This window comes from Netta rufina (assembly GCF_964035555.1).
Source record: "Netta rufina genome assembly, chromosome: 1".
In the NCBI taxonomy this organism is placed as follows: domain Eukaryota; kingdom Metazoa; phylum Chordata; class Aves; order Anseriformes; family Anatidae; genus Netta; species Netta rufina.
In genome coordinates, this window is record NC_140123.1 from 131989081 (window position 1) to 132005089 (window position 16009).

The window sequence follows — 16009 nt, forward strand, 5'->3', positions numbered from 1 at the left end:
AGTGACTCAAATGCATGCTCTAGGAATGGCACTTGGTGAACTTATCTGCAGACAATTCACACACACATGGAATCTCTTTATTGGCCAGTTCTGTTCATGCGCGCCTCTGCAATTGCTTGGGTTTGAAACTTGACACTAATGAGTCCTTGCATTCTCAGTAAGCATGTCACCCAGTTCAGCAGAAACTCAAGATCATGAAATAGATATATGGAACCTATGAATTCCAGGAGCAGATCAGTTAATCTACAATTTGCATTAAGGACTATTTATCCCATATATACTCCTAGCCAAAATGCAGAGAAAACTCAGAAAACAACCTGTAGTCAGACAGGATTGTTTTCCCTCTGTTGCTGTCAACCAGCATCTTCCATCAATGTTTTTCATTTCACAAAAGCCTTAAGAAATTGCCTGTGAAAAGGCTTTTTTAGCCCAATGACTCCTCATTTTGTATGCCATCTTCTGGCAAACGTCAGGACAGGCTCAGGAGTTCTCTGATTCAGACTATAGAACTGCAAACTAGTAAGGAACATAGACCACTGGAAATTCAGAGAGAGGTGAACACACTCTATCCCCTTTCCTGTTACTCCCTAAATGATGTTTGGTGCTCAGCACAGGTACTGGATACAGCAGCTGAGAGATCTTCACTCTACAAGATGAAGTCCTAGACTCCTTGCAAGCAAATTCCTGTGCCCTTGGAATTATTTAGTTATATAGACAAGGAGAAGAAATATAAGAAAATGTCTCTGACCTAAAAAGCGCTTGAGATGTGCATATGAAGAATTCAGCTCACACCTAGGAGGGGGGGAAAAAAATCAATACACACAGATTGGTTGGCATTGGTCCTGATTTGCTTATGCTGTTCCCAGCAATTTTAAGTGCACACACACAAAGACAAGAAGTGGCTAAATGTGATTTTTGCTATATGAAATGCTGCAGAAGCCATGCTTTTTTGGGACACATGTAAATAAAAATGTTTTTTCTACATTGATTATCAGAGCCCAATCCAGACTTACGTAACTTCAATGCAGATGAATCTGGTCCACTTATTGCAGGGGTGAAAAAAAAAGGTTGTCTGTTCTTTACAAACACAGCTAAAATAAACGGTAGCAAAAGACAGTGTCGTCATGCTCAGACTACATGTAACAATCCTATTTGGTCTAAGTAATAAGAAAAGTTCACTAACGGAACCAAAAAAAATGATGACAGGGTGCCTTTACAGAACCTTACTTATACAATACATTCCTGCATGCCATGCTTCACACAGATGTTACTTACAGCCCGTTTTAAGAAGTTAAGACCAGACAATTCATTAATCAAAAAAACATCAGGCTTGCATCCTGCAAAGTGGAATCAGGACTTCAAAATTATTGAAAGTACACCTGGACAATAATAACAGTGAGAGAACAGCACATCATTGAGCATCCTATTTAAAAAAATAAAAACAGACGAAGGGTAAGATATCTTTTAATGCTTCCTGTGGTTATCATGGAGGCAACCAGTAGAAAGGAGAACTACATAGCTACTCTGCTCCACAGAAGGAACTGTTATGTGCAGTCATAGTTTCAGTCTCAATCTCCTAACCTGCTTTAAGTCCACATCAGTAACCTGCCCTCAATTCTGGCCAGCTCTGTCAGTTGCAATGGAAGCAATGAGATATCCCATGTTCTTCTACTTTCTTCTTTTTCTGCTTGTTTCTAACCTCCATTAGCAGTAGGGAAGGAAGGGACAGAGATAGTTTAAGACTGCTAGTTTCCTGTACATCCTCCTCTAGCAATATAGAAAATGAAAGCAAAGTGAAGAGGGAATCCTTTTTTTCTTACACATCGCAGCTTTTGGCAAGCTGCAAGTCTGCTCTTTTGAATTCCTCCTATCCAATACCCATGCCCAAATACCCCACCCAGTTCACTTCTGACTCCAACTAATGTCCCTGCATGCCCAAGGCAATGGAGACAGAGCACAATCATGTGAACGCATGCCCACATTTCTGCCTGTAGAATTATTCTTTGTGGAGATTATTGAAGAGAACACAACACATTCCCAAGGTTTTGCTCTGAAAAAATAAAATTAACACCAGCTCTTTCTTCTTTTCCTTAGCTACCCATAGGCACAGCCAGCCATAGCATGCTGCAAACCAGCAGTCAGCTAATAGCTTGACTGGTTGCCTGGACTCTTTCCTCAGACATACAAATGAAATCCCCAAAAAATCCTTCCCAAATGAAACCCTGTGTGTATCTGACACGCAGCTCTTGAGAATTTAATTCCCAATTCATTTGACAAAACTCTTGTTTTTTCTGGTCTAGATAATAAAATTCCAGAGAATGATGGAATTTCACATTGAAACCAATGAGCATTCAGCTTTTGAATTCAAGATAAATCTCCAAGGTCCTTCAGTCTTTGATGCAGCAACTTTCATCTAAATTTATTCAACCCTAGTTGCCTGTGACTTGGCGGTGAGGCCACACAAACTAGGAAGAGCCACATCCAAAACCCACTGCTTTGGCTTCTAGATGGGATATCAGGTCTGGCATCACTTAGGTGGATTTACTGAATTTATAGGCAATCACAGAATTACTCTAACAGCTACATCTACCCTGTAACCAAGAAGTCGGACCGAATACTCTAGTGCAGTTATGGTACAGCACAAGGACTGCCTGTCACCAGGAGCTGTATTAGCTGTTAAGATGCAGGAGCGCTGATTTCAGTTTGGACTAATTATTCAAGTACGTTACCAGGCACACTGAAGGCTCTGCTGCTCCACCTTCATCACTTTTGTGTTATATGCACATCTGGCAATCATACTGCTGACATATATCAAAGACTGGGAGAATTAGCAGAATTTTCTCATGGATGGCTGGCCATTCCCAAAGTCTGAGACCAACAATTCCTTTGTCATGCTGCAAGATCAAGTTTTCAAACAACTAAAATGGCAGACAAGCAAAAATGAATTCCACACAAAGCTAATCCTGCTCTCACTGCAAATCTTGCTTTTCAGCCTAAATGGAACCTGCTCTGGCCTTAATCTCTCATATCTCCCATTGAAGGAGAACTGAGACATGCAAAAAACATTGCAGAGTTATGCCAATTACTGTAAATTTTTTGCAATATTTTTCATTATTTGCATAACGAACCAGTTGCTGTAGAAGCTAAGCTTTCCTTTTTCTTCTTTTTTTTTCCCCCTCAGAAAAATATTTTTTAAAACACTTCACAACGCTACACAGCCACAATGATTTACCAGAGAAGTCACTCACATGACTTCCTATATCATAGTTTCCCCTACACAAAACCACTTCATTTTCTTTTGGATCTACCTTGCCTGGGTTCCCTGACACAGTTGCAGTCACCCAAGCACTCAACATTCACTTCTACCATTCTAGAGACAGATTCTGTAAAAACTTTCTAAAATTTATTTTCTCTGGGAAATTTCCTTTTATAGCACAGAAATTGAAAATAGAAGGGGAAAAAAAAAAAAAAAAAAAGGAGAAAGAGAAGTTCCTAAAGAGAGTAAACAGAGTAAGGGCCTGATATACCAAGCTAATCCCCTGTGCTGAGAAAGAAGAAAACTGTAACAAATAAATAAAATCTAAACACTTTAAAAGCTAACCTAGTGGGTTGGTAAAGTGACACCAGCTTATGAGGTATCAGGTATTTCATTATGTGTGTCCTCCAGAAACTAGTCCTTTAACAGGCACCTCTGTGAGCGACTGAGAGGGAAGGGGTGGGTACAAGGCTGGAGCCCCTCTTGACCTGTGAGGGGCAAATGAAAGACCTCTCACATCGCTTGCTACTCCTGTCCCCCTGAATAGCACCTGCCTGCTTTATGAGTCTGAGAGGGGAAACCTGTCAGACCACTTCTGAGAAGGCTACTGAAGTCTAGTATTTAGCAGTGGAAGTTTGCAAAGAAAATTATCAAGATCTCTTTGGGCCTAGAAAGAGGAAGAAAAACCTGGGTCTCAAGACTTCCCCATGTAAAATATAACTGAGAGTTCTCAGCTCTGAAATGGAACATATCTGGTGACAGAAAATGAGCAGCAGGCAATTTCCAAAATAGGCTGTTAAGTTAGGAGGAAATCTGACAGTTTCCCAGACAGCCTTTTTAATACAGATACCACTAAATATGGCCTCATAGGGAACAAAATAGGAGAGAGATCAGCAGAGATCCACCTGTGGAGTGTGATGCTACAGTGATATGTAAACTTTCCATGCAAAACAGCTTCCCAACCCTCACATTTCTTATGCGTCCACATTGGTGTCAAATTAAGTCAAAACTCTAAAACACTGAAGATGACTTTTAAGACCTCATTTTGATCATTCTGCTCTAAGTGTAAGGGCTTGTGATGGCTTTGCAGATCACACTATGAGAACCCCAGGTCTTCAGTCTGGAAAGCATGACACGCACTTATTTCCCAGGAGTGAAAAATTAAGAAGACGCTGAACTGGTGGTATTCTAAGAAATTAAGCCAAAACCTTAAAGCAGTAAGTCACTTCTTTTCTTTCCAAAGAGGGAAAGGAATTATCAGCTTAACGTTTGATCTACAATACTTCTCTTGCCTAGCTGGAAGACCATGAAGAGGCACCCACAGGTCTATTCATGCTCGCTCCTTTTTTCTGGAACAGGCTTGGGGAAAAGGGAGAGGTTTTCACATACCTTCTGATTGCTACATATAACAGGGAAAGACTATGACTTCAGTGGACTCTGACCATTAGCTGGGAATACAATCCTTCCCCTCCTCACAACATATTGCCAAAAGGAACTGCAAGCAACCACACTCATCCTGGACAGCATCCCAAGAGCTGGGTAACCACAAAGTTAATGAGAGAAAGAAAATACATGAGAAAACAGGCATTCCTGTCTGTGATTCTGTGAGGGCTCTTTCACTTAGTGCTTCACAAGGGAGAGTGGCCAAACATTCCCAGACAGGTCCCCAAAATAAAACCATACAAGTCCACCATGTAGCCTTCTCAGAGGTAGATGTGAATTTTCCACAGTGGGCTCTTAAACAAGCCACAGCTGACTGAATGAAGAACTGAGTTTTGACCTCAAGGTGCAGATCTCAGATCTGTAGCAAAGAGCTCTCCCGTGCTTTCTTCCTCTTACCAATACACAGTACTCCCACTGAAACCTACCCAGAAAATACCCACCTGAAAATCAAAAACCAATTTTAGTCACAGAAGCCACTCTTGTGTTAAGAGGGGATAGATTTAAAGGAACCTGCATATCTTCTAGAGACAATCTCTGCTGACTTGTTCACAGAACTTTGCCCAGAATTTGAGAGTTTAATTAGACCCTAAAGGCTCTTAAAGAAAAAAGGAAAAACAAAAATATACCAATGCGTTTCATCTAATGTAAACCAGCATATAACAGGTGGACTTCGCAAAACTGCCCAAACACAGGTCAGCAGAGGCTCAAATGAATGTGGCAACATTTCAGATTCCAGACCATATAGTTTGGTAAAACTTCTAATTAGATATAAAAGCTAATAGTCCAAACTACTGTTTTTTTGTTTGTTCGTTTCCTGAACAATTTATGCTAGTAGCAAAGAAACCATGCATCCTCTGGAAATTTTCTGCCTTTTCCCTCTTATACATTCAGTATTTCCACATACATTGTCACCTTCACTCCTTAGTTTCCAGAATGGCTGTATATAAAACCAGGATCCCTCATTCCCTGCAGCATCCAGAGACACCCGCATAGCATTCTTCTCTAGCAGAGCTGGCAATCTCTTATTGACTGTGAGGTATTTGTTACTTTTTATGTGCAGTAGCTGTGAACAAATAACAATTTTAAAAAATTAGTATAGCTTTTCCTTTTCCACCTTCAGTCAAAGAGCAGGCACGGGATTTCATACCATAGTGATTTTTCATAACATACATACGCGAAGACAAAATAAAACTAGAAGAGATTTCCCAAAGTATACTGCAGTTTAGGAAAACAGATGCTATATAACAGACTGACAGAATTACACCTTGATCAGTTTTACAACATGTACTACACAGACAGAGCCAGGATCAATAATAGCATTATGTTCAGGAACTTCACAAGGAAGTTGTACTGCACTTAAGAACATAACTTCTGTCTCATTTATATGTCACAAAATACAAATTACTTCAGTGTTTTAAAGGGAACTGCACAGCACCACTACAGTATGATTTTGAAATAAATCTTGAAAATATATAAATAATATATGTAATAATACAAAGATATATATTTACATTCAGATTCTAGACTACAACAAAAATTACACATAAAAGGTATATTGTAGCACATCATTTAAACATGAATATGTAGTACTTCTGGTAGTCTTTAATTCAGACAGAAAAACACAATAGTGTAAACTTTACCAAGTTCTGTTTACCCGAGCTTTGACAATCCAGATTACTGTGGTTAGTTTCATTTTCACCATACCCTTGAAATGAAACAACTGTTTCCTTTTCAGCTCTGAGAGAAGGCAGATGTATTTTAATAGATTTACCTGTATGACATTGCTGTATTTTACAATTTCACCCAACAGCTTTCTGTTCTCACTTTCATTCTGCTTTTGTTCCAGTTCTGCTGCATGCTGCAAAAGAATTACCATTTCTTTAAATTCTACAAAACTAATATCTGAATTCAGCTAATGGAACAGATAGTGTAAAAAGGAAATAGCACCATATTAAAAATGCCTCCTGTAAGCACTGTTGTACTCAAAAAATTAGTGCCCCTCTCTTCCTGCAGCATGATTTTCTGAACAATAATCACCTGACATCATTCTGGTTTTTATTACCCAAAATAGAAACTCATTCACAATTTATTGACCGCACCTGAAATGCATGCTAACACACCCTACCAAGCATGCTATTTTAAACATTTTCAAACCAGAAAAATAGTTCCAGGTGCTTTATTATCATTCTAATGGAGGAAAAAGAAGGGCCTATGGATACCTTCTCCCTGTCAAAATTATTTTTACTTGTTTTGTAATTACATACAAATGCTTCGTATATAAATTGTGTATTTAATATATTGTATAATAAAACAAAACCAGTAGATCACATTTTGCAAGAGTAAGGCCAACCATGACTGTCTGGGTCAAATACAACCACAGAATGAAATTTCAACTTGCTCCAATTCCTCTGTAGAGTTTGAGCCACACACCATGTGCCTTTATTGCATTTTTTAACAGGATGTACCAACAACCTCTCTACTGGACATGAAACAGTAGGAACCACATTTGATAGAATTGTTTCACTTAGTCTTATGCATCCAATTATAACATCAGGCCAGCTCTTTTTCAGTGACAGATTTGCTCCTCAACATGCATGTCTTGTTTTTGATGCAACATTCAATCTGCCCAAACAGTTCTTGAAAGAATAATCTAGTCTGAAAGCAAAGACAATTGCAACTCTGAGGAATTTCCAGACTGAAGCATGGACAGCACCTTTTTGTCCACCCCTCTGCCCAGCTCCTGTAAAGGAGTTCTAAAATAATCACATGATTTAAACCAGGACCCATTCTTGATTCTATTAACTCCATTTTTAACTTTATAAGCAAGTATTATGGCTTTCAGAAGCTTGATAGCACGAAGGCACAGCCCCTAGTCCAAATGAAACCACAGCCTAAAGCAAGACAAAAACCAGGGCTGGGGCAATAAATGCCAGTCAGGAGGTAGGAGAGCTAAGAAAGGAGAAGGCTGCTGCTGTGGCATAATACCCATCATGATGGTTCCCAAGGTACTTGTTATTGTTTTTCATTCTATTGTTACTCTACAGCCTGCAGATTGAGATAAGATTGCAAATACAGATGTCTCTTACTTGAAGTTTCTTCAGCAGTGCTGCTTCTGTATGGTTTCCTTGTTTGGCTTGTTTGGCTTTCCAGTATTGCTTCTGGGCTGAATATCGGTTCATAGGACACACCTTGAAAAGGCAGTCTGTAGAAGATTGAAATAAATACTCATAAGCAGTGTTGAAAGACACTTCCTTCGTTTTTAAGTATGCTTTGGTTGATTTTCTTTTTCCAGAAATGGCTTGGTTATGACAATGTTCAAGCACAGTCAGAAAACAGTTTGGTTGAAGGAATACCATAAACAGGGTGGTATATCTGAGTTGACCAAAAACCCTTTGATGCATCACACACTCCCCCCTGAGAAACCCCTCTGCAACCCCTGCATGGCCGGGAGCCTGCCCGTATGCTAGACTGCCTTCAGCTTTGTTAGTACTCTTTGCTGCAGCACAAATTTACAGATGTGTTGTCTGAAGGTAGACTTTGGAAACTTGAAACAGTTGTCTCACTTTCTGTATGTCGTACATCTGGTTACCCTGTTCCTTTTGGCACAGCTAACACAAAGGATTACACAGACATTCAGCTGCAAGCTATCACAAAGGTCAACACACTGTTGCATGTGCCTGCTCTAAGATTGATTAAAAAATCTAGCAGTAAAAACAACAACATCACAGAAAGTGAACTCCATGTTCACCTTCCCAGCACCCAGCTCACCACAGCTGAGTGTCAAAAGCTCCTCGCTGCAGCAGAGTCCTTTCCAAGGCTTTGGCTGCTCCTCACACAAAACTTCATTGCACTCTGCCATGGTGTGGGAGGACAGATGTTTTCACAGGCCCTGGCAAGAGCACGGCCCTGTAGACTTTCCTCTGCCTGCCTGCTCTCCAGGTACCGCCGCCATGCAGCCCTCTACCACACTGCCTTATGCCAGGACTGTGCTCACTGCAGGGTCTTGGAAGGATTACTCTTGCTTCATTTCCTGTCACAATACTCACATTTAATGACAAAATTAGTGGGATGTCTAAAGAATACACTCGCACAACAGCAGCCATCATAACAGTAATAAGAGTACACTGACCCAAGCAAGAACACAATCCCACGGCATTTGTATCCGTGAGGTTCCAACATGGAGTTGGAGCTATGGAGTTCTAATCAGAAATCACAGCCTGAGTTTTTAATCCTTGTCAGGTTAGCAGCAGATGGCTTCTATTTGACAATGCTGTTTACTCACCATCTAATTCCTATACTGAGTTTACATCTGCAGTTGCTAACTACGCTCTCCCATCCACAACAGCAGGTGGGAAGTCCTGTGCATCACATATGATAAGGAAAGTTTCCTAGATCTGTTCCACCCTTGAATGGAAATTCAAGTGTCAAACTCATAACACCTCTCTATAGAAGATGCTAGATACGAAGGCAGATCTTATTCTCATCTGAAACACTGACAATTCAACATAATTACTTTTCAATGCAGGAAAGAAGAGATTCAGGTCAATGTATCCAACCCATCACAATTTGTCAGGAGTTACTGAAACCAAATCGCAATAGGAACACCTCTGTACACAATACAAGAGGAGAGGGAAATCTAGCATGAAGATTGGCCGTGTCCTTACTAAATATATAAAATGAACTTGCATTACTTAGCAAAATAAATTTGGCAGGATTCTCAGGTACAAACAGGCACAGCTAAGCACAGCTATCTAGAGCTAATGCTGCCAAAACCACTAGTAATACTGTGCCACAAGTTGCTCCCAGCACCTGCATCCCCCAGAGCTAACTGCTGCAGTGCTGGCTCTCAATACACAACCTAAGCTGCAATGCTTTTGGTTCTGCAAACTTGTCATTTAGTGTCTCATATATTGGCTGAAATGCCACATATTGCACATCATCACATCACCACTTCAATTGCATTGCCTCCTCCCTTCACAGCAGTCAATCTTCCTTCAATATCCATAGGAGCAAAATCTGTGCACAGAAAGGCCACCAGCAGTAGAAGTTTCCTTGACATTTCACCAATAGGCCTGACTGGTCTGCTCCCTAATCACAGGCCTGTGCTGCTTTTCCTAGAAGAAAATGTTACAAAGCTTTATCAAAGCAAACCCTGTCACCTTGCAGAGATACTTACTTTCATTCAAAGGAGAACATTTACAAAGAGAACTCTGTAACACAGCTCAGAGTACATGAAAACCCTCTGGGTAACTTTTACAATACTCTGATCAGAAACAAAGAAGGCAAAAAAAATTTACACCACCACCCCAACTAAAAAAAAATAACCCATACTGGTAAGTCATACTGTATGTTGAAGAAGATCATAGGACAAAAAATCAGCTATTATTTTCTGTAACAGTCTACAATTAATGTGCCTTCTCAGAACATATCTTGAAATACTTACTTTCCTAAAATAACTGTACTGTCTTTTTATAGGACCAGTTTCCATTTCTCAGTTACTCCACACATATCCTGCTACTTCAGTAAACACACAGCTTCCCACCTTCATGCAGAGTCTCAACGCACAGTACTAGTACACTGCACAGAAATGCAACACATACATAGCCAGATAATCATTACTGCAGGTTTATTTTTCACAAAGTTGGGTGAATATTTCCCAGTGATACTTCTTAAAGAAATGGAGACAGACCAGGTGCTACATAGCCTCAGCCACATAGCTAAATCTACAACCATGCTGCAAAAGTCTTCCTGAGTTTCAATCTTATGCTTAAAAGTCGTGCTTCCAAGAACTTATTTTAAAAACTATTATCATTTTCTTAAATTCAGAGAAGAAAAAAACTCATACTCTTTGTCATGCTCTTTGTACTCTTTGTTTCCATACAAGGTGGGGTTTTTTTGTTTGTTTGTTTGTTTTTCCCAGATTCCAGATACATTAAAAATAGTTCACCTGTTGATTTTTTTTTTTCCTCTGGTCTCTTTTATAGTTACTTTTATGACAGTAGCAGTAGAACACTATATTCAAGCTTTGTGATCCTAAACATCAGGGGAAAAAAAAAAAAAAAAAGCAGTTCCTGCCCTATAGAAGCTATAGTTTAAATGAACAGGAAAGAAAATAAACTGAAAGCAATTTTCTTTACTTTATGGAGTTTTGCATAAATGCTTCTCTTCCTTAGGACACAAGTTAAGTAGGCACTATGAAAAGTAAGCAAATTGCTTTAAAGCAAACAGCTTAGAAGTATCAGCCAGTTTCACTTACTAAACTTTCATGTATTTAATTTCTGCAGTTCCATCAATTCTTTCATACCTCCAAAAGCAAAATCTGAATTGCCTATGCACAAAGTGAAGACGGAAAAAAAAAATCTCCCATTCCTCCCCAAACACACTTTTTTAAAAAAATGTACAAATGCTTATAAAAATAAATATTTCTAAATGAATAAAATATTATAAAATATGTTTTATTTACAAAATGCAAAGAACAGAGAACTCCACTCTTCCTCTCCCCGGCTGCAGAGGGGGAGAAATGAACCTTACCTTCCTATACTACACCTTGGCTTGCTAGAAAGTAAGAAAATATGACAATTTATCACTGTGGAGAGATATATCAATTACTTATTTTATAAGGAAAAAAATGGCATTTATTAATTTACTACCAAAAGACGGAAAGCAGCAATTCCCAGAGTGGATGCACTCAGCACCAAACTGCCCATATGTCTAATCCTGCAAATGTGCACAAAATTTAAAGAAGGTAATAGTGGGTAGAACATATACAGCACGTCCTCTGAACAAAAAACAACTATACCCAGGAAGTCTGAAAAGGAGAAGAACTCCTCTTATACCTTTTAAATGTTTCTTGATATTGCATAAGGATGGCTTAGAACAGTATTTGTCATTGTCTTTTTTTGTTGTGGGTAAGATATTAGAAATTTAACTCTTAGCCATCACAGAAGATTTTCAGTTATGTGGAGAACTAGCAAAATTATGGCTTTACTCAAAGCAGCAGAATGACAAATGGGAAGTGGTAGGTCTATTAAATCAAAGTGTGTACCAATCTACGTGTTTTGAAGGAATTACAGAAAGCTAAAAGGAGCTGACATGATAATGGAAACAGAGGAATACAAGGGAACAAGGAGGAAGAAGTGGGGCCATGAAGAATCATAAGGTGGACAATGGAAAAAGCAATCAGGAATCTGAGAAGAAAATGAAAGCGTCTATTGAACTGAAACAAGGAGAAAACCTAAGAACAAACCACGATGATGTAGGAGAAGGCAAGTAAAGAAGAAAATGTCAGATGGCAGAGGAAAGGATGGAAAGAGGAAAGGAGAAGTAGAAGAGGAACAGACTAAACACCAAGACAAAAGCAGGAAGTCGCCTATTTGGTAACTCAAACATTGACTACATTGCAGATGCCTCAAGACAAGGAAGTATGAAATGCAGAGAATTTAAAATCAGTTTAAGAACTTAAGTCATTTTTGATTCGAACTAGAAAAGAGTCCTGTGCTCCTTTTTCAGAGTTGCTACATTTGACCAACAAGCAGGTCTTACCAGAGCTATTTTAGACCGTGGAAGATGAAATTGTTTCCCACCAAAGATAACAACATCAAGCTAAAGTGTGCTTACGGTCACAGCTTAGAGAAACCTGCAGTTCTGTTGCTCATGATATGCCTTTTCTTCATGTGAACATGATTTATTGTACATGCCATTCTTCCTAGTAACAGTGAATCTGCTCCTGCAATGTGGAAAGCATTTCCACCATCACACTAAGTGCTTTAGCTCATAAACTTCAGATAGAAATAGGACAAGAAGCACCTGGCTTCATCAGTCCCTTAAATTCAACCGCAAAATAGTAAATGCTTCTTTTTTTTTTCAACAGACTTCAGGAAACATGTGTTGGACCAAATTCTGCCCTCCTTTACAGTGATGCAAATCTGCACTGTTGAACAGAAAGCCACTCCAGAGTCATTCCAGTGCGACTGAAGGGGAAATATGGAACACAGCTTCTTTATATGGACAGAAAATGAAAAGGAGCTATTGCTTTCCTTAGTTTAACAATACTCTGTTTTGTAGGATGTTCTGAAACAACTAGAATAGCTACCACCCACTCAAAAAAAAAAAAAAGTAAACACATAACAAAAATGAAACTGCTATTTTGAGACATCTCTTTACGTTGGCTTTCAGTTCAGACCAACAGCTCTGTACCTAAATTTGATCTCTGAGTGAACTCAGAGAGTTACAAGTAGTTAGAAAACACAAATTTTTTGTCGTTTTTTGGAGGCAGGGAGGAAGGAGGCGGAATAGATAAAATATTACCAAAAAAAGAGCAAACAGTCCTCTGATGTTCATTTTCAGAGTCAGTCCTTAGAATCTAAACATCTTGTTAGAAACATGCCTTTCTCATACTTCTTTGACTTGTAGGTCATGCTCAAACCTCACATCAATGCCAGTTTCAACTATGAGTGATAAAAACACTGTAAACCATACAGACAGCCGTTCCTATTACTAAAGAGGCCCTACTCTTCCTGCTGTTAGATGCTATTTTTAGTTACTTATGTCTAATCATTCAATTAATCATCCCTGCCTAAGTCATCTTTTTATGTCAAGAACCTACTTAAAGTCTTTTTTGTTTGTTTTATTAACTTCATGATTTTAATTGAATTTTATTTCCCAGCAGATTCTTAGGGAGAAAAGCATGTATTTTGCTTACATTTCTTGCTTATATGAAGAACTTTTAGCAGCTCTTTTGCCTTGGTGCTTTTGAGCATAAACAAGAAATTTAACAGAGTGGTAGAGATGTGCTGTGGTTGGCCTTATAATACAGACATCTAATTGTCACAGTGTTCCCAGTCCTCAAAAGTTTTGTACTGTCCATGCTTCATAGGTGATTATTAGGGCACAGCTCTAAAATACTCTTGAGAGGTCTGTATACACTCACCACCTGCCTCCATCTCATAGCTTCTATCTGATCTAGGCTGTTGCAGGTATGTATGTCATCCTCACTGTAAACTGAGTGTCACCTATCCCAAGACTGCCTGGGCAGAGCAAAAGTCCCAAGGTGCAGCTCTGTGGCAGCAAGCACTAAATTCTAATTGGACAGAGAGTCTCTACTGTGTTCTAAACAAAACCCCTGCTATTCCCAGTTTCCTTAGGATTAGACTTGTATAGCAAAGAAGAAGATTATATATATGTATACCAATTACAGTTTTTATCTTTGCTGCAGCCCTTCCATGACTGCCACTAGTCATGTACGAAAATGCTACTAGATGCTAGATGGGGCACTAACAACATAGCCATGATGTTACAGCATGGTGGGTTGCATCTATAAAGGCCACAAAAATCACTTTTACACTGATTTAGCTTCTCCTGCAGGTCTTGCAGTTCAGCCAAATTCACATGCTATCACAATGCCAGCACAAGCTGGGCAAGCCACTCCAAGATTGTCAGGTATGGGCACGCCCTAAAATGGAAAGGGATAAGGAATGACAGGAAGAGAGACTGCTGGAGCCAAAGAGAGCTAAGAGGCAGCAGTGAGGAAGAGGAGAGAAACAGCTAGTAACAAGATTTGGGGGTGGGAAGAAAGGTTAAGAGAGGGATCCCAAGAACTGGATACATGAGTTAGAAGAAAGGAAAGCTTGGATGCTGGGGAGAAGGAGTAAGGGGAACTAGAGGTAAAGAGATGTGTTATGAAAGCAACAGAACAACATCACAACAGGAACACAGCCAAAACTGTCTACAACTAATAGAAAACATTCCTCTGCAAGTGGCTGGGATGCAACTCAGGAGCACAGTCTTTGCATTCCCCTACCAGCAAAGAACAGCTGTAGGTTTTCTCTGTGTCTTACTCCCTTCCAATGTCTGATCTACATGCATATGTACTACTGCCACCATTAGTGGCATGCCATTAGTACTGTGATTTCAAAAACCTTGCACCCTGGATCAAAGAGTTCAATCCTTCCTGATGCTGTTGAGATATGTTTTGGGAGGGAAAACTCAACAAAGAATGCTATCACCTTTTTCCTTCGTCTTTCCAAGGTAAGAAAGAACATCACGACCACAATAAAAGAACTCTTCTGAAGTTATAAAATCAAGCACTCAAAAGTTAAACAATGAAAAACTCAAGGTCTCAAGGTTGTCTTTTTAACCTCTGTTTATCTCCTCAACGGCGGGCATTTTGACATATTTTGCAATTGCACTATCACATGCAAATCTTTTCCAGTGACTCCTGGCTCATCTAGAAACCTAGGTATGTTCTACTTTGGGACAAAATCAGGGTGGTGAAGCGAGAGAACTGTACAAAGAATGCCCATATGAAATTTTATGCAAGATTCAAGCTGTGAATTAAACATATATTTTCAGACAGTAAGAAGATGTAATCACAGCTAGGTAGCTTGAAAACCACACTGGAGAACTAGATGTTATCCCTATCTCTGCTATGAAGTTATTTCATGACGTTGTGCAAGTAACTGAGATTTATCACTATTAGTTTCTAAGTATATGCCCTCATTTTCCTCATTTTCCGATTTCCAAGATCTGTAGATGTGCTGAATGTTGGAACTGGAACCAACTGGTGATGTTTCCTGAACATGTGATGGAAAATAAACTCTGCATACTCCGGGAAAACAGAGCTTTAGTCTCTCAATGTTTTAAACACTTTTTTTTTTTTTTTTTTCCAATAAACCCTGGAAATATGGTTAAGAACCTCTGTTTCACCCCTTGAAATAGACACAATCAGTGATGATCTGGGGCATGAAATGTGTTTTATTTGCTGTAAACCAGGAAAGCTATTACTGTCCTTGTAACAGATGTGATTCGAGGTCTATTTAAGCCAACAGAAGTCTGGATCAGGCTAGCAAGTCTCCACTTTCGTGCAGATAGAGTTGATGGCTTAAATTAAGTACAAACAAGACCCTGAAAGGTTTAATTTCCTTCCCTGCATATAAACACAGAGAACTTCTGATACCAAAAGAGTATTTTTGGCATTCAAGAAGTAGAAACTGCATGTTGTCAGTGCTTTGTTATTTTTTCCATCAAGCAAAACAGTGGAATTATCCACATCTAATCTACAAGCGCATGTCTAAAAAAGTTGAGAAAAACGAGACATGGTTTTAAGGGAAAACAAAACAAAAAACTGACAAAATAATGGGGGTAGTCTTTATAACACCGGTTTATCTTAAAAAAAAAAAAAAAAAAAAAAGAACTGCAGCAACTCCACTAGTTGTGAATCTCGTGAGCTTGTTTCCCATTTACAGTAAGAGCAGGGCTGGAGGAGCACGGAGTTGGTCACAAAGTGAGGTATCTGCATTCAGTGGACAAAAC

The 16009-nt window shown here is 39.2% G+C and overlaps 1 protein-coding gene across 1 annotated transcript in view; it reads right to left on the reverse strand.

Moving 5' to 3' along the window:
• The window catches only part of ITPR2 (inositol 1,4,5-trisphosphate receptor type 2), a gene marked incomplete at its 5' end in the record, with an annotated part of 269840 nt that overhangs the window by 221106 nt on the left and 32725 nt on the right, over positions 1-16009 (reverse strand). The window contains 3 exons of the mRNA XM_084290744.1: positions 5604-5762; positions 6471-6557; positions 7786-7901. Of these exons, the coding sequence (XP_084146870.1) occupies positions 5604-5762; positions 6471-6557; positions 7786-7901 (362 nt within the window). The remainder of the gene's footprint in view (positions 1-5603; positions 5763-6470; positions 6558-7785; positions 7902-16009) is intronic.